General features: G+C 40.4%; 1 protein-coding gene across 3 annotated transcripts in view; it reads right to left on the bottom strand.

Moving 5' to 3' along the window:
- GNAS (GNAS complex locus) overlaps positions 1-24,105 on the bottom strand; it is a 159,627-nt gene that overhangs the window by 76,149 nt on the left and 59,373 nt on the right. For 2 of the 3 annotated variants that reach the window (XM_050907050.1, XM_050907049.1), the window contains exons 1-2: positions 23,481-23,856; positions 19,411-19,483 (exon numbers count right to left, since the gene is read on the bottom strand). In XM_050907050.1, coding sequence (XP_050763007.1) covers positions 19,411-19,483; positions 23,481-23,619 — 212 coding nt within the window. In that variant the 5' untranslated portion in view covers positions 23,620-23,856. Of the gene's footprint in view, positions 1-19,410; positions 19,484-23,480; positions 23,857-24,105 lie in introns of those variants that run through there. The other variant, XM_050907048.1, reaches the window with a different exon arrangement.

Here is a 24,105-nt window from a genome sequence, read left to right as displayed (position 1 = left end):
AATTGCCATTTCTGACACGATACTGGACTACACAAACCATTGGTCTAACCTAACATGGCATGGATTCTTAGAAATTCTCGTCCTAGAAATTTCAGCAGACTAAGATGCCACTATGTTACAGAAAATGTGTGCTTAGTACCACAAATTTGATTAAAAAAATTAAAAAGAATTTGGCGAATCATCAGTATCTGTAAAATTCTAAAATATATTGTTTATCGGATATATAAAACGGACTACATGAAACATTTCTTCATTTAAATAAGAGAAGCTGCTTCTCAGCCAAGGGGAAAACACAAGGTGGGGTGGAAAAGGAGAGGAAGAGAGAGAGAACAAGAGACGAAATAAAGCATGTCTCCTCTCTCCCTTCCCCCTTAAAAATAGTAACAATAATTAAAAAAAAAAATTAGAACCACCTGCCTCAATGAAGAGCCAAAACATTTGTCTTTGGCTTGTACTTTTACATACCTGACCATTCAGAGCAGTCCAATAGCAATTTACCAAATGTCGCCAACCTTGTCAAGACTACTGATGTAACTTGGCTGCTGCAGCAGCGCAGCACAGCTCACCAGTACAGCTCTCTCACTCAGCACAGCTCACCAGTACAGCTCTCTCACTCGGTCATCTGCAGCTGCAGTTCTCAGCTCTGCCAACTTTCTGAAACAGCAATTCTCAAACTTTTTTGTTCCTCCCTATTTTGGTTATAGGAACGGGCTAGATTGTACATAGGGGAAGGTACGCTGTTAGAAAGTTGCAGAAGTGCAGCGGGGAGACGCAGCTTAGGAGACCCAGGGCTGCTCTGGGAAAGCTGTGTGTTGGAGGGAAGGCTAGATGAGCAGGAGCTGCCCCTGCCAGCAACCACTCGGCCTGTCATGGGTCCCACAGAGAGGCACAAGGACGGGCACTGTGGCTCCTGCTGTGCCCCTGGCCCTGGCAGACTGTGCTCCTTTCAGATACGTTCCCAGCTACTGGGAGGAGAAATGGAAGAATGTACCCCACTTCAGGAATCACTAACATACAGCAAGAAAGACAAAGCTTTCCTCCAAAACACTTAACATACAGAATTACAAAATCTCTTTCTCCACGAAAAGTTTAACAGAAAGAGAAACCAAGTTTATTCCCACAAGCTACAAGAGCATATTTTCAACACATGCAAACAATATGCAGAAATGCTCTATGAATCTGCTACCTGGAAATCAGATAACACCACAGATGTATCTACAGCATAATGATATTCACTTGCATCTCCTCACGTACTTTCGCGCAGGAATTAAGCAAGACTTTTCAGGAGTTTAGACCTCCTATAGAACACAACATAGCCAACTGCATATGCTGCATGTTCCAAATACATCTATGAAATGTTTAAGTCATGTATTTTAGTAGGTTATTAATAGTTGGTGTTGGCAGAGAAAAGCTACATTTCTCTAAAAACGTAAATCATGTAAACCCAGTCATAAACATTTTTATGAGTACGTTTTTTATAAAGCACTGTACTGACATTACTTAGTCAATCCTCAACCTTTCCTGAGGGGTAGATTAAGTATTAAAGTACATCCAAGGTGTGGCATCCTGTCAGTTTACCCTTAGTGGCAGTTACACTTACACAATTAGAGCAAATTCTCTATCAGCTTCATCATTTGAAACCAGAAGCCTATGACAATGCTGAATTTTACCAAGTGATTCTGAGGGAAAAAATCCCAGTGGGCAACTTACAGTCTGAGTTGTGTAACTACATATGAAGTCACTACAGGGGAAAAAAAAATAAAATAACTGTATTCACACTACATGATAATTATGCAATCCAATAGGTACAAAGGCAGTGAAAGCATTCTGTCTCGAGCACCGTGCCTCAGAGAATACTTCAAATATTTGTCTGACCTAACTATGCATTTATCATTTCTGCATTAGCAACTGATAAAAAAGGAGAGGGGAGAGAATAAGTAACTGGATAATAATTTCACCTTGGGCAGTCAGCATTCATATCCAGCATTAATATTCAGGAAATGCCCCAAATCTCAATCATTAATGATTAAGTATCACCACACCCTGGAATATTTTACTACATATCTGTATTGACATCATGAGATCCAAACTTCAAACGTAATTGCTTGCCATTTTAGAGATCTTCTCGGAATTAAAGGACGCTGGCTACAACAGCATATATAAACTCCACCTCTGTGCCAAGGCAACAGACAACTGAACTAAAAAAGGTGTAGTCTCAACTTTCAACTCCTCAACAGTTTGAGGACATATTAGGACATTTTTAAATACAAATAATCACCTTCTGGAAGACTGAATTTAGAAAATTTAAACCTTAGACTAAGAGGGACTCCTTGTATTTAATGAGAAGCAATCCTTTATCATTTCACCTCAGCTAGTATCATACATCTGCTACACAACTTTCCAAAATATTTACAGCCACACTCCTGAGCTTACACAATCCAGCTTTTAGTGAACATTAAGCACATGTAAATTGCTCTAGGAATCAAAACCACCCCTTGACACCCAGCAGCACACAGGAGTCCCACGTTACAATTCTGTGACAACTGCTTCAGCAGGCACCTGCACACATAACGAATCCTTTATGCCATGAGCTAAGCGAGGTCCAAAAGGCAGGCTGCTGGCAGGTACCTGCAGGCCCTTCATGGCTGCTCCTGCACCAGCTCAGACACTGCCCCTGTAAATGAGAGGTGGGCCTAGACCCACACCTCTGACCATACTCACTCCCAACTAACCTCTACAACACATAAATGGCTGTTGAGTCCTTAAAGAGGCTGTGGCGAGGTCCTGAAACAAGTAGTTTCTGAATGGGGATTAAACCCGTTCTTCCAGCAGTGATGAAGTACATGATGGCAGATGATGCGCTGTATCTGCTAAGCCCCTTCACATGCACCAACTCCAAGGGGTCCTGCAAGTTGCCTTCTACCAAATCTTAATTCATTAGATTTCCTCAATAGAGTTAATAGAGAATTCGGAAGTCCAGTGACATTCAGATACAATTCCACTGTAATCACTTTTATAATACCTTCAAATGAAGCTTTTTAAAAAACCTAATCCAATAAGTAGAGATGTCAATGTTTAAATGTTTACCACCTTTTGCAGTATTATTATTTTTAAAGATACTGAAGAAAAATCTGAAATAAGTCCTGTATTTATTTTCATTTTGCAAAAAGGACATTTAATTTTGTGACGAAGATTTCTCCACAAAGTAACGGGGTGTCATTTTTGTTAAAACAAAAGCTAGACAAAAAGAGAAAAGCAACAAGCAAACTGTGAATACTATCAAATTAGATGACATATTTGCTTGAAGACCTGAAGTTTAAGGCACTGCAGTCATATTGAGTACCATTCCATATACAACTACTATACAAAGGGTTAACGTACAATATGTAGCGGTTAATTGTCATAGGTAACAATAGTTAGAGCTCAATAAATTGGTAGAAGGATTATAGTGCAGTTTTATTACTACCTGCAACACTTTTACTGATGTGCTTATTACTTTTTTTATAGCATACTGCTCTTGAGCAACCAGTTTATAATATTTACCCTTTTAAAACTAGGTATACAGAGAACACATATATATAAAAAAGGGCAACTAAGTTTACATGGCAATACTGGTGCAGCAGCTAACACATCACATATATATAGTAATTACACACATCTTGCACGGACAAACCTACTTATAAGCCTAGAGGCAAAAGACAGCTGCCAAAATCCACACATTTTATGCATTACAAAAAAGCATGAACTAGGACCGGTCTTTTTCTCTTAGAAGATGAGGATAAAAATACCACCACTACAAACAGGTTTTGTATACACATTACACACACAGACACACACATAGACTACTTTTCTATCTCTAAATTACCACTATTAGGTGCAGTATGTCAAAAGAAATTTTAGTCCAACACAAATAAACCTTAGATGTTGAATGTGGTAAAAATACTACATAACACTGGGATGGTTTTTTTCCATTATGTTTTAACCATTGCCAAGTTAGTTTTTTGTATGCCTTCATTAATTCAATTTATCCTTAAACCTAGAATTATCTAGTATTGTTTTTAGTCCTCACATTAAAAGCAACAAGTAACCCACCACCAGCTCACTCAAGTTCACTGCAAGTGCAGTTGGTGAATAATGTACCACTCCTCTCACACATATGGCAAAAACCAACTCTTCTCAGGCATGCACTCCTTTGGGTCTGTGATGCAGATAATGAACATACAGACTGTAATTCAAAATGTATATGTTCTCTTAGTAACAGCTTAAAGTATCATACTACCTTTAAAACACCTTACACTCCTGCAGAAGCAGGATAGCAGGAAGTCACCTTGCAACGATAAGCTGTGAATTTGCACGCTGAGCGTTCATTTTTTGTGTTTATCTGTATCACACAGAAGATGCCTCCTGTATTATACTGTTTCTTCTTGTTCACTTTATCCTGAACAATGGCAAAATGGAAGCCTCTTGACAAGAACACCTATACGGACATCCAGTGTGTAAACACAGACTTAGCACAAAACACCCTGCATATAAAAGCCTCACTATGTCTGAAGCATGTCCGACACACGTATGTGTCTTCCACGGACACTGAATGTGTAATTCAGAACACATCCTAGTTTGCGTACAAATTGAACCAGGGACTTCAAATATCCCCATTTCTGGCCCATTTGCAGTACATCCCTTTTTTACTACTCTCACCCAGAAGTGGAATAAGCGTGTTTCTAAGACCACCACCTTCAGAAAAAAATGAGTGGGAAGAAAAGCATTAAATTGTGACTGGGACCGACAGTCCTCCAAACCAAAACTTGTGGGATAGCTTAATTCACTGATAGCTTAATGGCACACAACTTGGTAATTCCAGACAGACTGTGACTGAGGGAAAGCAAGTGTTCAGTGTCAGAACCTGCTTTAGAAAAAATGCGTTAGAATTACTCACTGCTTTTTAGGAGGGAGTTAGAGAATTTAAAATTACCTTTTCATACAGGCAGTCATTGGCAATGGTGTCCTAAATTAAAATGAACTCAAATTAAGGCAATCTTAACTGAGATACTTTCTAACTTATTTGTGTCCTCAATAATGTTGCTTTAGTCAGTCTACGTGTAATATATAGTTTTCTTTTTGAACTGAAATGAAGCTATCATAGAAACTTAACAATCTAAACCCAGAATAATTTTCCCAAATCAGACTTCATTTTCACTACGACATCCTTTGCTACGATAGTTTGTTTGCTGCTCAGATCACATTTTGCAGAGGAGACAGAATATAAAAATAAGCTCTATTTATTGCTTTATAAGCATTACAGCATTATCAAGTAATAAAGGACCTAGACACAACCTATCATACTTCTAGTTTGGAAGTCCTTCCAGGTGATAAATATTTTAATGAAACTCAGCACACTGCAGGTGCATCTATCAGCACAAAATGACTAGATAGTGATGGCTATGTATCAGCAAACACACAAACAAAAATCTTCCAAAACCTTCCAGTTGGACCTGCAGTCCAACTAGAAACATAGGAAGTCAATACAGGTCAGAGAAAGAAATACATATACTAAACTAACTCCTGCCTTCTTGGGATTAAATCCTGCCCTCTGCTCTATGAAGCATAAACATAATCATGCTTCACTCACTGAAAGGAAAAAAAAAATAGTCTTTATTTAATAATCTTACGATTGCTTGATTAGCACTTGGAAAATAAAAAGCACTACTTAAGTACTAAATATTATTAGCTTTTTCAGAACATCAGCTCCAAACTCGCCACTCCCCATTTCCTTCTCTCGTAACTCTCTTCATTCATGTCATCAGAAGGCATCTTATTTTCAGCAACAACTACTCACTTTTTTTTTTAAATGCTGCCGGATGTGCAGAACTACTGTTGAGGTTGCTTGGCAACTAGTGAGACGTATCAGAGAGAGAGATAAGGTCCAGAATGAATGGAATTGAAGAGAACTATATTTGGTTTCATTAAGAGATACTAATGCACTCAAACTATACCAATTTGAATTATCCACACTAAGGTGAAATTTTGCTATTTCACTCAAAATACAGACATCCATAATCACAGAGTCCCACTAAATCCATTAAGCCACCTCCTCAGGCACATGTGTGTCTGCCTGTACAGAAGAGACTTCAGAATCAGGGCTTTTACCTGGGTTAGCAGTTTGGTACAGCAAGGAACAATCAGGTAACACAGACATTTAGTAAGTATTTTGAAGAATTGTAGGCCAGAGAGGATAGTTGAATACTTCAGTCTGCCTTTCAGTGTACCACAAGCCACTGTGCTTCTCCATATACTTTAGTATCAAGTTGAAATTTCAAATGAAACAATTTTTCCTGGAGGTCACGATTTGAAACGAGATGAGATTGAGCACCCAAGGCTCCTGCAATGGCAGAGAACTGATTACAAAAAGTCTGCCCTAATAATTCAAGGAAGTCAAAAAAGCCTTATGCAGCAGAAGATGGAAATGCCTAACAGTTCCTAGTGAAAGAGCTTCTTTCTTATCTCAAGCTCTTCAACTAACTTTATCTGGATCATGTGAGTAAGAATCAACCAGTCTGGCACAAAAGAGGATCTTCTAACATCACCTCAGACCCTGCCCAATCTTTGATGCTTCAGAAGGAAGTGAAAACAGTGACAAAAGACAACTAGCAAACTATCTGAAGGGAAAAAACAAAACCAAAAGTCAACCCCCATGCTTCCCCATCTCTCTCATGCCTGCAGGCAAACACAGGACTCCAAGGTTTCAAGGCTTCAAATACCAACACAGAACTGCATATATCATAATGATGTTCAGGGTAATAAAGGCAAAAATAAAAGCCCATAGCTGCAAACACAGTGGGTAATTCGCAGCACATGAAGCAGGCTTCGTGCTTCCCAAGGGCAGAGTGGCCACCACGAGCATGCGCACCTGCATCAGGAAAGCTGTATCTCCAGAAGCTGGATTGAAATATAGTTTAAAAATAAACCTGTCCTTCCCTGAGAGAGTTCATATCAGGCTTCCTCATCCCCAACAAATTATTTCAATTAAAGTATCTCTAATGCTAAGGAAGTGAATCTCACACCTGCCTTCATTTTTAGGTATCTTTCTCACATAGCACTACACGGCAATGAAATCGTGTTTGGACATCCTACTTCTGAACCTTGTACAACTCCTGTGGCCTTTCTTTTAAATTCTTCCCAGTAATTCCACATCCTTAATGAAGTGAAGACACCAGCATAGGATATACTATTTTAATAACACTCTTATCAGTGTTGGAAGTCCATTTTATTACTTATGTTTCACTTTCTCTTTTTTTAGGCATCCAAGCCTGCATCTGTCTGTCTGCCACTAAAAAGCATACTAAGGTAATTAACTAATTGACTTTCAAGTCCTTTTCCAATTTTACAGATACAATCTACATTCTGACTCCCGTGAGACTGTCTTGCATTCAGCTATATTAAAACAAATTTCTAAAGTACGACTTTTAAACACGTTATTCAGATCACCGTAAAGGAGTAACCTGACCTTCCCAGTATTAACTACATGGCCAGTTTGCAGCAAGGGGTTTCAGATTGAATCGGGCCAGCAATCTAATGCATGATTTTATATATGTAACCATAAATAAACCAAATAACCCAAAACCTCTGTTCCCTGGAGGCTTTCCAAGGAGTGGTCCCACTCATTGCCTCTATTAACCACTGCACTGAGAGATCTATCAGTAAGCCAGCTTTTACATTCCTGTAATATATGCACTGTTAATTTCACACAATGAAATTTTTAAAATCAAAATATAATGTGATATTACATCAAATACCAAAACAGTTGACTTTATCAATCAGATCTATAATCTTTCCAAAAAGGCACAGGTTCATTCAACAAGATCTCACTATATGCGAAGTTAAGCTGACCATTAATGATATTCTGCCTATACACCCTTGTTGCAAGAAACCATAATAAGTAATAACAATAAATTAAAATGCCCATATTTGATGCCAAGCATCTGGGAAATCTCTTACTTTAAGCAATGGAATTGTTCCCCTTTTTCTAAGAATTATAAAGAAATTAACATTAGCATTTCCCACAGTTTCTCACATAGCTCCTTTGGGATTCTTGTCCATTATTTATTGAAAATATCCATATTCTAACAGATGATCCTGATATTTGCCCTTCTCACAAATGCTAAACTTCCTTTTCTATTTGCAGCATTGCACAGGATGGATACACACTTTTTTTGGTAAGGAATAAAATATCTATAGAATATTTTTGCTTTCTCTACATAACTGTATCACTATACCTTCTGCATTCAGTAATAAATCTATGCCCAAACAATACTATTAAAAATAAAGTGAAAAAAATTACTGTTTTCATATTGTCCAAAATTATCGGAATGGAATCTATTAATTTTAACCCCTGAATTGGGTTAACTTTCCATTTCTGTCTAAGGGCAATGTATCCAGTAGGCTTTTTTTTTTTAAATAATGTGTGCATATTAAATATTGCTTATGGACATTGTCTAAGACTATCACTTCTATCTACTTTCCCTTCTCCCTCCCCTCCCCCCCCACCTTTCGGACAACTCTTTTTATGTTTCCAAAGTATGAATAAAATTGTGAGGAAAAAAGCCAGACAGTATGTTGCCTACATTATTTCAAAGTGTTTTTTCTGACTCCCTATGATTGTACAAAATAAGCGGAAATGCTTTAGTAAACTCAGTCGTCTTTACTTTTTTCTAGCCCCTTATTTTCCAGTGGTGTCAAAAAGATATTGAGGTAACAGAACGCTATGAAGTTGTTCGGTGAAAAACATAAGGAAAGTAAACACATGAGTGCATAAGATACAATTACATAAAATGAAGACTGTCCAATTAAGTGAAGGCAAAATACAGAGGCAGTACGGAGCATCCCAAGTTCCCAATGGTTTGGTGAAAATTAGAGTCCCGTGACACAGTTCCCTCCCATTTTCAATTCAAAAAACTAAAAGGCAAAATAGTTATATTTGCAATTTTTAAGTGTCTTATGTGTAAGTTCTGGAAAGTATTTTTATCTACAATGTTCAGCATAAGCAGAATGTGTTCCTGTAAGTAACTGTTTTGAAACAAAATTAAACATTTTTACATACCAAAAGTAAAAGGTTGCATCTAATTTACAGGCGTCTATTTTAGTATGCTTCAAAATCCCATACTGACAATTCAGTAACTTCCTGCACTATAGAAATTTAACAACAAAAAACCCCAAACAACCCCATAAAGCAAATCTTCCAGACAGCTGTATAACATGCTTGCTGCAAAATACACTGAGACAAGTATCAGAAAACTTAAAATTCTTACTGATACTGACCTCTGCAACTGTTTCATCAAATATTTGGAAGTGTATAAAGTGTAGCACAGGACAGGAGAACTAGAGCTGCTCTTCCTGACCTGCATATGGACTTGGGGCTTGTATAGTAGTGGGTCAGACTATTATGAGCTTTCCCGAGAACCCTGAGCACTTAACTGAGCCTTTCTCCTTTCAGTTTTCTCGCTCTTTTAAAAAGAAAAAAAAAAAACAAACAAACCCCCAAAATTTCCTCAGCTTTGCATTGTGCTTATCGTTTTTTATCATGAATAATGCAGTGCTGTGATTATATTCTCATTTCAGAAAACCAAAAAATTAAATAAAAGGTATTTATTAAAATCTTTTCAGCAAATGGCTATGTCCTTATGATTATTATCTTTTGCTTATTTACAAAAAAAGTTATTACAACTGTAAGTTTTCATCTTTAACTTAAATGGTCTTAAACTGTTAAAAGCAACATAATATGTGAAGCTATGCCAATCACTGTTATGCAATTAAATTAAAATTCATGAAACCAATTAGTTTAATTTTTCCACAGTAATGCCATGTTAAATCAAATTTAGCTAGCATATTTATAAGTTATTTAAATTATCAGAGTTAAAACAGGCATTACACAGTTTTCTGAACTTACTGTGCTAAGTGTCCCATTACACATTTTTATCTATTTAAAAAAAAAAAAATCAAGCAAGATATGAGCAAGGCATCCTTTCTCATTACAAACTTAAGGAAGAAACCTACTTCACTGATACCCATTTCCTTGCAACATTTTCTAATTAATATTAACATTTATATTATATAGATAATTGTATTGGCAAAACAGAATAAAAATATCTTAACTTGAAGGCAACAAAAGTGTATCTATGCATTTAGACCTAGAGACTGGAAGAGAGTATTTAAATCACAATGATTAAGAAGGCAATAGTAAGTCCCCCAGCTAGCTGTGAAGTTGCCATTCAAGGCTAAATGTAATGTCTGCTGGGACTACACTAAACCTCAGAAGGAAATACTGCACACCTCTGCCTGCTCCATTAGTTCACCCACCACCCTTGGGAGGCTACAAGGGTGCAGCTGGGAGAGATGATTATTTTCTGGTGCCTTAACTAAAAAGACAAGTGTTGCAATGACTTATTAAATAGCCCTTTGGAGAATACAGTCAGCAACAGGTAGCTAATAGGAAGGTCATGAGCTTTCTTGTACTTTTGTAATAGCAAACACCTTAAAACAGAACATCTCATCAAGACATTCCACTACTACATTCCTCAAAAAGCAGAATTTTGCCCCTTAGCTGTCAAAAACATACCTCAATGTATTGCTAAGTAAGCAAGCTCAGCTGTAAACAAGTAATTCTAATTAACTGCATGTTTACATTAGAGTACGGTTGTAGAAATAACTATTAAAAGCTGGTGCAGCTACACTCGCACTGTATCCTGAATACTACTGCATTTACTAGGAACTCAAGATTCAATTGTCAAAGGAAAATGGAAGGCATATTACTTTTAACATCAGGATTCAAGTTACATAAAAAAACCCCACAACCCAAAAAACCAACCCTCATCAGTGGAAGTTCCTTCATTTCAACTTGAGAGCTTTAAATGACCAAAATTAAGCTGAACAATTTCTGTATCTCAGCTCTTCATCAGAGACGGGACTTGGGCAACCCTAATATACAAACACATGATATATCTAAAAATAGAGATAAATTTGCGTGCTGGATTATACTTCAAAGCATTAGCTATGCCTGCCTTGTTCTAGAAGACACTCAGGAAGGATGCTTACAAAACTGGAACAAGAGTAGTGTTTTTCATTAAAAAAAAAAAAATCCCTCAGAACCCCACAAACCTGCTGCCCCAGCCCAAGAGAAGAGAAACAACAGGACACATCTCCATTCTTACTGAACCTATTCCACAGAGACCATAACAACACAGGAAGCCCAGCAAACTAAGAAGCAGGAACAAGAAATAACATTCATATCTAGATTGCTAGAAGGAGCTGAGAAAGGCACAGCATTTATTAATAATAAATTATATCTTATGGGACACAAACACTAGGTTTTAACATAATGAAATTGAAAAAATTTCCCCAGCTGGAATGACTGGCAACAGATAAAATATAGCTATGTAATGAAGTAAGGGGAATCGTCAGGCATTGCAATAATGTGAAGGTATAGTTTTAATACCAAAAAGGTAACCTTCCATGAGCTTAAGATGATAAAAAGTATTCTGTTCATCTATAAAGTAATTCAAGCATCCATCTGGATAAATTAGTAAAACCACTTTTTACTGGGAATATCAGAGTACCGCCCAGTCTGCCCATCCAAAATATATGGGACAAGAAGAAATCCAGTGAAATACTATAGAAGAAAATTCTTCACAGTACTGATTCTGTAACACTGGCTAGAGAAAGGGTAATCACTCTGCAGGTCTAATTCTTGAGAAGAGTTGGCGAAAACCTGATACACTGAATTTTTTTCAGAAAGGACACTGAAGTGTGAAATATAGATATATACTTAATATTCTCCATACAGAGTTGTATTTTTGAAGTTACCTAAAGTTTTTCAGGGGTATTTAATACAGTTTGTGATTTATTAAATAACAAGTTAAATAGAATATGATACCTTGGCTTATACTAGTAGATGTTTGCTTAAGATAAGAAAAATGGAGAAAAAGACTACTTCCACTTTAACTCATGAATGTGCAGAGTAAAAATATTTCAAAAAATATCTGGAGCGAATTGAGAAAGAGTAGGGCTTGTTTTAGCTGTTCTCTCTCAGTCTCACTCTCTCTCAGACACCGTTGTCCAACTTCAACCAAACTCGAAGGAGGGTTGCTGTTGCAGAGGTTGATTTCCAGAAATGAAAATCAGAGGCTGAGTAGAATAGAGTCCAAAATTAGTGCTTCAATGAGGAAAAGCAGGAAGAGTTCATGTAGATCTACACCAGCCACAGCACGTGCTGACTTTGTCCACGTAGCAGGAAAAGCAGAAAAAAGGAAGATAAAGGACAGGACGATCCAGGAGTATTTAGGGGTCAGTGCTGCAGGGAACATCAGGGCCATGGGCTAGAATGAGGACTGCACTGGTTGGAGGAAACAGGAGATACTTGGAAAGCTACGGGTCCCGTGGGGCGGAACTGCAGATGCTGTAGGGGACTGGGAGGGACTATTGCAGAAAAGATTTGGGAGACACAGAACAAGTTACAGAAATCAGACTTCATTAGCTCAGCTACGCACAGAACAGCTTATTTTCTGTTTTGAGAAGGTAAAAGGAAACTTGCAAATTTTGTAAAACAGGGTTTATTTTCATTTGTTTGTTTTTACCAAAACTAATGGGTAAATCCCACATCTACCATCAAAAATCAAAATCCTCCCAGACCCATTCACAATGTTTTCCACATAGTTAAGTCTTAAGCTCTCTCACTCATGCTTATTCCACTATTCATAGTTATTGCCCTCCAAGCTCTCTACAACTCTAACTATAAAGCTTTCTACTACATTGATAGCTGTCTATGCATACTTAAAAAGCTTCTGTGAAATTTAAACCTCAAAACAAATAAAACTACTGCCATTTTTTTGGCCAGTCCCTTCACATGCCAAATCATGTCTGCAACATACACAAATTTAGCTTAAGGGACGAGTTTACTACTGTTTTTTCTGTTGTTGTTTTTTTAAATCAGAAAACTGAAATATTTAACTGAAAGCACAAACGTCAAGCTGCAAGGCCAGGAACAGTAATTCAGAGGACAGAGAGCTCTCAATGTGCAACAACATAAAACTAGTCGTTTAAATACTGCTTTGCTAGGAGAACTCAACATTTCCCACCAACCAGTCAATGCAGGTAAGATGCATGTTCTGCTATGAGCAACACCTTGTTTCCCATGCAACTATAAAGAAATTTTTATGTCAATTCTCACTTTCCTTCTTTTACCTGAGTAAGAGTTTCTTGAAAAAGCAAACACACAAAACAGGCAGTTGAAAATAAAGCATAATGTAAAAATGAAAGTCTATGCTTTCTTTCAATACTGTGTTGTCATCTCTCCACTTAGGGTTAGCCTGAGCCTACCAGGAGCATCTAAAAACAGACAGAACTAAACATTTTTTTAAACTTTTAGATTCCTTCATGCACTGCTTTTCTGTAATACTTTCACAAACCTAAATAACATCATTTTGCACCCCGAAAAAAAATAATTCACTTCACTTGCACATGGAAATATTTTAATGGCTTGATTTCAGAACGCCTCTGAGCAAGGTAAAGGAGTTATTCCATTGACTATTAGAATATTCAGCACCACAGTATGTTAATACTCTGCCAAATAAGGCCCAGTGTAGGTATTATAAACTATCAGAATCTTCTGAAAACTCATCTTACAGTATTTAAAAATCACACCTGAGTAGCAGATTTAAATGCAAAACATTTGCACATGTTCCTAATGGAGAATGTCTCATATCTTAGGGCAAGATACTACAAGAAACTTGAAAAACCCCAAAACTGGAAACTTTTTTTCCTTTTTTCTTTATAACATAACAAAATATTAATGCTGATTCATTGAGTTCAGGTTTACTTTTTCACAGAATGGAATTTTCCCCTTTGTAAAAATAAAAGTATTTGCAAAGAAAAGATAATTTCAAGCACATAAACACAACATTAAACATCCTAACAATTAAGGAATTTCTTGTTTGCTTGGGTTGTTTAATGTCACCAGATACTACCTCCCATTTCTTTCAAGTTGATGGAAGTTATATTTAACTTGCATAAACATTCTGCATAAACTTTTACAAGCTATATGTAGTATTCAGTTCTTAATCACAGTATTTATTCGCTGTTGGTATATTCTTGTCTTTTGACAAAACTCAATTACACAACTGTGTCAGTTCTTAGGACAGGACCTAGAATAGACTGAAATACATATCCTGCTCCCCTCTCCGCCCACACCTTCACTTTATGTTCTGCGGCACAAATTTTGATCAAAACCCGTAACTAGTTGTTCCGCTGGAATGGAACTTTTCATAGTCTTGAACAGACATGTACACACAAATTTTCCAGCACAGTAACACCTCGTCTGTGTCCTGGAACAGGAGCTGAGAAAAAAAAAATGCTCTCTGCCTCAAATCTGCAGAAGCCTCCCGATATACATTGTGATGCAAAGAAAGAAAGAAAGAAGAGGGGGAGAGGGAAATCACACCAAGCCCCCTCCCCGCCTCCAATTTTCAACGTTCCTCAAACACCAGGAAAAAAATTATTTTTGTTGCCAGTAGAGTAAAACACAATAAAGTCAGTTTTTTTCTTGGCAAGGAACTGGCGTGACCATTCTAAAAACATAGTATTGGTACACAAATCTAAAGGAACTGTAAAAACAGAGTAGTAACGTTTGTGTATACAAACTAATATTAGCCATTAGGAGGGAATTCATTATTTTAAAAGACTTAGTTATAAATATTATACTTTTTCCTCACTCATAACATTAACTTCCCTTCCATAAAATCACACACATAAAAAAGACCGAAGTTAGAAAACAAAACACAGTATCAGACAGCAGAAGAGTAAAGTTACCGAGAGAGAAGTCATTTCAGTCACAAAAGAGACTGACACTGACCAATGTGACTAGATAACATCATTTACTGGTTTATGTGAAATAATGGTGGTACTGCAGTTCAACTTTTGGTGGACAAGATGTATAAAGAAAAGATTAGAAAGCATCAATGACTACTTTTCCTTTCTCACAAACTACTAAATCTAGGTGAGAGAAAAGTTCCAAACCTTTAAGAGGGTGACTTGGCTTTCTTAACTTCCCCACTAAGAGAAAATAATTTTTAAAAGTACAAGAGAAATGCAAATATATTTGTCATCCAAGTCTTGAAAATGAAGCTATTCAGTTCTGCTTCTGCCATCGTCATTAACAGATTTGATAAATACACAAACTGCTATTCAACACTTCAACATAGCAGTTTAAGAAATACCGTCATCATTATACAACATCATTGGGGAAACTGAGGCTGAGAAGCATTATCTGAAATTCCTTATAACCTCAAGACTTCCTGAACCATAAATACTATCCAAACTTACTAATCACAAAGGCACATTCCCCTTATTTGTCAATCTTTGTAGTGGATTTCGTAAGTCACATTTCAACAATTTATTTCTAAGTATTTCTGCTTGCCCCAGTTTTTCCCACGACACTTCAAAATTGTCTGTCACCCTTGCCAATTTCCCACTTTCTAAAATCGTGCATGACAATGACCCTCTCCTTAGAGTCTGTCAGCCAAACCCACAGTGATCACAGAGGGGAAAGATGACTTAAAAAAAAAAGTCAGTGAAAGGCCATCATCTTAGAAGGAAAGAACCCCAGCCCCAAGATAACACAGAAAAGAGTTATTTTTTTTCCTCTTCCACCTGAGCTATACATTTACATTAATTCTTCCAACTATATTCCTTACTCCTCCTGTCCTCCCTTTCCCATTTTTAATCCTTTCTGGTTCACTAAGATTGGCATCCGAACTTCTGCACAATCAAAAAGAGAAGGTTTTAGCTCCACTTTATCAGTGGATGCTCACAAAATGCAGTATGCAACAGCAGAGACCTGCTCCTCTGGAACAGCCTCATGAAAAGATAGTTGAAGTGTTGAGGAGGGAGGGAAGGAAAGGAAGGGAAGTCACAGGCTTCCTGCTATTACAAGCCAAATTTAAACCCTTTCTACATCACAAGGGGCTCTGTTGTTGGCAGTAATGCAAAAAGTAGAAAATTTGGTTGATACAGAGTCTTCATTACGCTTAAAATGCAGCTCTTCCATATAAAAGATGAGGCACACTGGAAGAATACTGTGGGGAAGCCACACTCCCATTACTTATGAAATTGCTGTAGGAAGACGTCAGTTGATAGCACAGCCAACCGAAGCCATCCTGCAAGAGCTGGAAGGGGGCTAAGCCCTTCCAAAAACTCCATCCAGAAAAACCTGTGCTGTAGACCATGTTCTACTCTGCTTACCAATGCCACAGTGCTGTTACTTCCCACACGCCACCTTGACAACAGCAACAACAACAACAACAAAATATATTTCTGTCTCTAACTCAACTACAAATTATAAAAAGAACATTGAAAAATTCTGAAACAGTCTTTACTGTAGTTAACTTGGCTAGAACTTTAACCACCTTCAAATTCACCTTAGCATTGTTAACTATTAAGCATATTAATTACCTGGAACACTTGATTCCATACAGTTCCTCAAGTAATTAATTAGCTAAAGCGATCAAGGATTGGAGTCCCAGAGGAAATTCTTCTGGTTTTGTAGAACTACATAGATTTCACCTTGTTAAATGCTACAACAATTCACCCAAATGCACATGACAACTGTCCCTTCATCTATTTAGGGGCAGAATCCTATAAACCAAAACAAATAAAAAATCCTCACACTCACTGAAGGAAGCTAGTGCATTTAACACTGGATATCCTGTTTAGTCACCAGAAATTAAGAAGAGTATTTGAGTAACACTAAATAAAAAGTTTTGGTTCTCTTGTTCGTAGCACATTAGACATCTTTCGTAACAGGTATCCTCTTTCTGCTTCAAACATCAATTATCACAAGGCAACCAAATCAGAGGCAAACAAGATTTAGACAGGACTTTAAACTGAATTTCTTTCAAGCCACATGAATAAGCCACACCAACAGAAATAATTCAAAACTACAGTCATGTACATGGACACTAACATTAAAAAAAGTCTCTTCATCTCCAGTACACTAGTTTTCACAACCTCTCTGCTGTTATTCCTCACATCGACTGTGGTGTTGTATGCAAACATGTTTATGTTCTAGAATGACTGATAAGAACATTATGAGAAGTAATGCTTTACTTTTCCTACCCTTCCAAAAAAACTCCATGCTATCTCTCTCATTAGCTGAATACCGCCACAAGGTAAGTAGGGCAGAAAGGGAATGAATCGGGCAAAAAGGGCAGCAGGGAAAGCAGGACAACGTAGGGAGCAGTTAGTTACTTTGAAGAAAATACAAGTTACTTAAGGACTAATGTGTAACTGGCAAGAATTTCAAAACACTGAAAAACAGCCCCCTGTAAAGTATATGTTATGATCTACCGATTATTTTTGGCAACAAAAACCTAAAACTAGATGTATTATAACTTACTTGTACATTTTATATACACCACTTTTTAATTTGATTTTTATGCACCTGAATGTTCCAATACATACTACCCACAAAAGGACCAGTACATAGGACTGACTGCAAGACAATACGCCATGGGGTGGACAACCTATGGTTCCTGAACTGCACGCAGCTCCCCCGCGATTCATGCGTGGCTCCCACACTGGGGTATGCTCTGTGACTGGCAGCACGGCTGTGCTGGCGTAGGGCTGCTAGGTAATCCAAATCCCTTGCTATGAGAAGGCAGAAGCCAGCACAGGCTCCTGAGGCCAAATTTGCCATGTTGCCCTGGAATCCAGCTGCACGCTCAGCTCAGCCCCAACCTACAACACAGAAGTGAGATACTCAAGGAATGCACCGCTGTTGCAAATCCCAGAGCGTGTCCCAGTCCCTCCCCAGCTCTGCAGGCTTTGTATAATGGGTCTCTGGGCTCCCAGTTTAGCACAAATTTGGGTATGCAGCTTGTGGGGTTGAGAAGGTTATCTACCCATGTAGCACACCATTCATTACACAGCAGCATCACTCTTTAAGAGCATCTGTATGCTTAGAAAACTTAGAACTGTGTTGGTTAAATGGATTGATACTTTTAAAGGTGCCAGGGATCCTTGACTTCCACTTTCATTGATGAACTTTTTACTTAGCACCTAATGTCGAGAGCTGCTACACCAAAGTCAACTCATGCAAATCTTTTAAGTTACGCAAGTCTTTTAAGAGGTCTTTAGTAACAATAGCAGCCAAAATAACCGAGACAACTCAGCAGTAACAGGATGCAGGACTGGGCACTTATGAAAAAGAGTTGTCTTGGATAAAGAAAATATTCTCTATAAAGAGGGGCTAAAAACATGTAGCACAGAATGTAATTTATTATGTATCAGTCTCAACTTTCTTCCAAAAGACTGTGTACCTTATCCTGAACTAGCATTTGGGGATTAGGAAGAAGTATTGTCCAGGCTCCTTGGCTAAACTTTTAGTTCAGACATTCTTACTAAAGAATTAACTACTGAAAGACTAGTGAAAGTTTAGTCTTCCTAAGAAGGCAGGATTCACAAAATAGATGATACTACTAGAAGCTAGAGGATGCCAATACAAAAATACTATGTTTGAAAACGAGAAAGACAAAACTAGTAATATAATCTAAAAAAAATAAACACAGAGAATAAGCTCTGAAATTCCAACACTTTAATTCAATTAGAATTAATTTAGCAGGTTTTGGTATACACACACACTGACGCTTGCAAGCATAAACTAACATGCAGAAGAATCTCTTTCTACTCCCTAGCAAGGGTAGATGAAAAGTTAGCAAACACAAATCTTTCTCAGGCAAAAAAATGGATTTCCATTTTCCCTAGCCTAATGCCATTCCCCTCCTCACAACTATCAAATAATTGAACAGATTTTAAGTGTAAACAAGAAAAGCTTTTAGAAACATAATTTAACACAAACATCTGGACAAGCAAACACAACAGAAGAGAGAAGAAAATCTGACCTATTATGCCCAAAATTCATAGTAGTCTCATTTTGTGAGCAGACAGAAATAAAAGTCTTACTTGCTCTAAATAAAGCAAATTGCATTCATTCTGTACACTAACAGGAGGTACGTTTACAGCACTATGGATCAATGTGCTATAGCAGAGGTAAATCAGTGTCAGCCATGTTGTGAAAGAAACTGCAGTTAAAAAAAAAAAACAAAACCCACAAAACTTAAGCCTTAATCAAATCGGCTATACTGAACCTTGATATAAATAATTTTATACCGTTAGCTCTTACTTATTATTGGTGCATGACTTCAAGTTAATGTCTATTAATCTCATCTAAAAATACACATCCAAATTCTAGAGACCGTGAAACAGTAGCAAGAAGAAAATATACCAAGATATAAAACAACAGCAATGACTACTGTGCAGTACACAGACTTAAGGTAGGTTGTAAAGTGAAAAAGCAAATGTACTTACTCAGCATTAAATCCATTCACATGCAAGATCCTCATCTGTTTGACTATTGTGCTTTTACCGGATTCACCAGCACCTAGAAAATGAAAGTAAATCAATTTCAGAAGGAAGCATGAGTGATGAAGGGACACATTAGAATTTTTTCTTTAGGGTAAAATTGAGAAAGTTGGTGTTCTCAATGCAAGAGTGAAAAGTGAAAGAAAAAGAAATAATTGCCACTGGAAACTTCAGTTGTAGCTAAAAATAAATGCCCAGCTCAAGTCATGTGTCAGATCTGAATCTTGGACCATTTCACTGTCCATTTTTCCAGTGTCAACGTTAAAAGCAGACTGCAGGGTTTGGAAGGAAAAACGACAACTTCAACATTTTATAGAGAACAAGACAGGGAACGTCAAAATCTGCTTGCCTTGTCACTACTATCTGATGGAGAGAAAGACTAACTGAAGTCCATATTAAATTGAAGCATTTTTGTTAGAACCTTAAAATATTTTAAGTTTGGCTGTGGTTACCATCACCCAGTCAAAAGACTGTAACTGAAATCACAAGAAGTAAAATATGTGGATACTCACAGCTGAAAAAGGAAGGCATCCCTTTAAGCCTCCTCCCACTAAGCTACAGAAACCTCCTTCTCTAATTTGTGTCTTGTAAGCAACCTCCCACCCTCTCTACATGTTCCAAATCAATCATATACGCAACAAGACGCAAAGACCACCTTTTGTGGCTGCATGCTCCAAATAGCCCCCCCGCAGCTCTCCTCTGATTCCCTTATATACCTGCAGTACAAAAAAACCACACCACTTTACTCCAGTTTCCATAAGTAGCTGTATGCTATTTCTGCTGTGCTGCACGGATGCCAGTGCACAGGGCAACCCATCTGCCTATAGTACCCGTTTTTCCATGCACGCTAAAAGGACTCGAACAGCAGCATTTAATTGAGCTGCTCCATGCTGCCAGATCGGTAGCTTTCTATAGAAAGCAAACGTATTTTTGCAAGAGTAGTATCATAACCTGGCAAAATTTAGAAAGGTTCCCCTTTGCATCTCCTGGCTACTTGTTTATTCCTCTCATTAGTCTATGTCTCAACAACAGAAAACGTATGTCTGTGGCAGAATGGGCACAGAGGTACAGTTTGTATTTATAGGATGCCAGGCCTCTGCTAGCACACACTGACAGCACAAGCCTCCATTTTGAGCCTCATGTTCAAAACTGTATTTTAGCAGTTATATTTCAAAGTTCATTTTCTGACAAATGCATTCCCCTCTGCTTTCTCCCTGCCTTTCCTTCTCCCTCATGAATTCCTAATAGTCCTGCTCTTCTCTCCATAAAACCTGCTTGCATATTTTGCCACCTTAATACCAGAGCCTTACTCCTTTTTCCTCTCCTTGCTCACTGATGTTTTGTAAGCAATTAGAGAGCAGTTTTTATCTACAACTCTTTATGCAAGCGCCATTTCTCCCCCAAACTACTATTTTATAACATACACACTCTGTCTCTTCAGGTATACTGCACCATGCAATAAAGACAGGTGGCAAAGCTAATCAAGAAGGAGTATCTCAGGTTAAGACAGAGACTGGGTCCTCTTCACAACTAAGAATTATTCAGGAATAGCAGTAGATGCTATACTCATATTTCCATTTAGAATAATTAATAATGAAATTTCAGCTGTAGCTCTAAATCACATCTTATATTTATAAGCATTGGGAGCCAAAATCTTTACTTCAGTTAGGCCAAGAATGGGGGTAGATAGTTGTTGCATGTGCTATAAACGCGTACACTTTGGTATTGACATACTTGGGTTCTCTGGATCAGATACAACATCAGTGAACCAAAATGAAGTATTACACGTAAATTTCTGAGTAAGGCTGTTTCTACATTTGGCTACTTGTTAAGGCCCTATTCTTACCAACAATTATGCATACATTTAACTTCACCACCAAGGAGAGTTCCACTAATTTCAGCGAGACTGCTTGTGGCAGAAGGGGCAAGCATATGTACAGCAGCAGGGCCTACAAAGAGCAGTATAAACCTGTTAGAATATTTAGCAGCTCTTCTTTGTTTTTATCTGAATATGATGTGAAAATATTAAGAATACTTTCAAAGTACTTGGTTTTTTATTTCACGTCTCTTATAAAGTAAATATAATAATAGGGATGTGAGCTTATTTTTTACCAGTGAGTTTGTGTTATAGACTGTCCACAATTCCTGACAGCTACTGTTAGAAACTGCAACAGCTGAACTATCACTTTAAAACGCACGCACACAGATGACCTTACAGCCATCGCTGAACACCCGCAAATTTTTATTTACAAGTATCTAAACTATTTTTCAGCCACCAAAACTAAAGAAAACAGAAAGAAAACCCAGGCGAGCCCATCATGTTTCCGTTTTCTGAAATTATGCCTCTTATGAAAGTAACCCATCTGATGGCAAATGGTTTCTACATATCTATGTAATGTTCAGCCTGAAATCTGAAAATGTCCAAGACGTTGCCCAAGAGCTGAAGTCCATGTTATCCTGTTAAAAGATTTCTGCTGGAGCCCTGGCAGACTCCTGAGTGCGGCAGGTGCTGCTGTAGTCCCAGTCACTCTCCATTTACGTTCTCTTTCTTCAAATGAGTATTTGAAAGATTTTACCGGTAAGAGTACACTTCCAAATTCACAACCTTCAAAAAAATCTTTTTTCTTCCAATTACGGTTGTTTCACACCAGAACTGAGTCAGCTCACTGAGGCCTAGCCTCTGCTCCATGCTAAAACCCTGCATAACGTGCACAAGCGGTCCCTCGGCGTGACCAAAACAATCGAGATCTTGTAACTGCATCTTATTTTAAAACACTACTTTAAAATACCTTGAAATAACGAGTCTGATAAACATTTTCTTGTTCTCTCCGACAACGATTTTTGGACCTTCCCCTTCCTTGAAGCCATAACCTGCATTTCTAAACGTATCTCCTGAAAAGCATGACACATGCAGGTAACCTAAATTAACCGCTGAAATAATACCTGAAACCAAGCTACAAACGTTCCCCTCCCTCCAAACGCACGATACCTTAATTAATGGTGCGACAAAAGTAAGCCTAACGAGCCTGCCGGGGGACGGAGGACGTGCCCGCGACCCGCCGGGCCGCCCGCTCCCAGCCCGGCCCTGGCGCGGCTCCCCCCGCCACAGGCGCGGAGCTCCCTCGTCCCCAACGCCGGCCGCCGCGCTTCCCTCCGGGACCGACATCCTCCCTCCGTTTCCCCCAAACGATTCCCCGACTTCCTCCCTTCCTCTTCCTCCTCTCCCCGGCCTGGCCGCACGTTCCTCGGCACCCCTGCCTCAGCCCCTGGCGAGGGGGGCGCCCCGGGCCGGCCGAGCCCCGGCCGCCTCCCCCGCCCGGCCCCCGGCTCCTGCCAGGCCGCGGTGACCGGCCTTCCCCGCGGCAGCTGCTCCCCGCTCCGCACGGCCGGGGCAGGCCCGCGGCCCCTGTCAGCGCCCTGCCCTGTTTATCTCCCAGGTTCCCCCTCGGGCCCGACGCTCCCGCGCCCCTCGCCGGCGGCCGGCCCGGCATCCCCGGCCACCTCCTCACGCTCGGCCCCGAGGCCCGCTCCCCGCCCCGGCCTGCCTCCCCGCTCTGCCCCGGCGGCGGGGCGCTGCCCCCGCGGGCGGAGAGCGGCCCCGAGCCGCAGCTCCGTACCTGCGGGGCCTGCCCCCGGCCCCCCTCCCGCGGCGCCGCGGGTGGTGCCCGAGACCTCCCCGCCGCCGGGAGGCCGATGAGCCCGGCAGGCTCCTCCGGACCGCACCGGTCTCCTCAGCGCCCTCGGGCCCACCGCCCCGGGCGCTAGCGGATCCCCGCGGCCCCGGCGGGAGCGGGCTCGCCGGCCGCCCCCCGCCGTCCCCGGCCCCGCGGAACGGGTGGGCCCTGCGGCTCCGCTCCCCTCGGGCCCCACCTCTCCCTCGGGCCTCCCCGTGCCCGGGCAGGGGGCCGGTGCGCGGCCCCGCCGCCCTCCCCCCTGCCCTCCCCCCCGGCGGGGAGGGGACGGCCGCCGGCCCCCGGCCCGCTGCCCCGGCGCCGCGCTGCCCGCGGCCCCCTTACCCAGCAGGAGGAGCCGGTGCGTGGCCCTATAGACCTGCTTGTCCTTCTGCAGCTGCTTCTCGATCTTCTTGTTGGCCTCCCGCTGCGCCTTCTCCTCGTTGCGCTGATCCTCCGTCTTGCTGTTCCCTAAACAGCCCATCTTGGGGAGGGGGAGGCAGGGGACGCGGGGCGAGGGAACGGGAGGCGGCCGGGGCTGCCAGGGGGAGGGAGGGAGGCACTCTCCCGGGCTCCCTTCTTCTTCTTCTTCTTCTTCTTCTTCTTCCTCCTCCTCCTCCTCCTCCTCCCCCCTACTCGCTGCTGTGGCGGCCGCTGCCCAGAGCCAGAGACATGGAGAGAGCCGAGCCCGGAGCCAGCCAAGGGGGGGCCGATGGCGATGACTTTGCTGCTGCTCCGCCGGGCCTCCTCCCCGGCAGCTGCAGCTGCTTCTCCTCCCCCGCCCCCCCGCTCAGCCCCGCGCCGATCCCCTCAGCGCACCTTTCCCCGGGCGGGGTGGCGGCAGGGCCCGATGCGGAGCGATCCGCGGGGATCTCCGCGCCCCCGGCCGGGCCGCCGGCTCCTCTACAGGGAACAGAAATGCCCCCCCCCGCGCCGCACGCACAGGAACAAATCCAGCTTCAGTGCCACC

The sequence above is a fragment of the Gymnogyps californianus genome, chromosome 17 (assembly GCF_018139145.2).
Source record: "Gymnogyps californianus isolate 813 chromosome 17, ASM1813914v2, whole genome shotgun sequence".
Lineage (NCBI taxonomy): Eukaryota > Metazoa > Chordata > Aves > Accipitriformes > Cathartidae > Gymnogyps > Gymnogyps californianus.
This window is presented reverse-complemented; position numbering and strand designations above follow the sequence as displayed.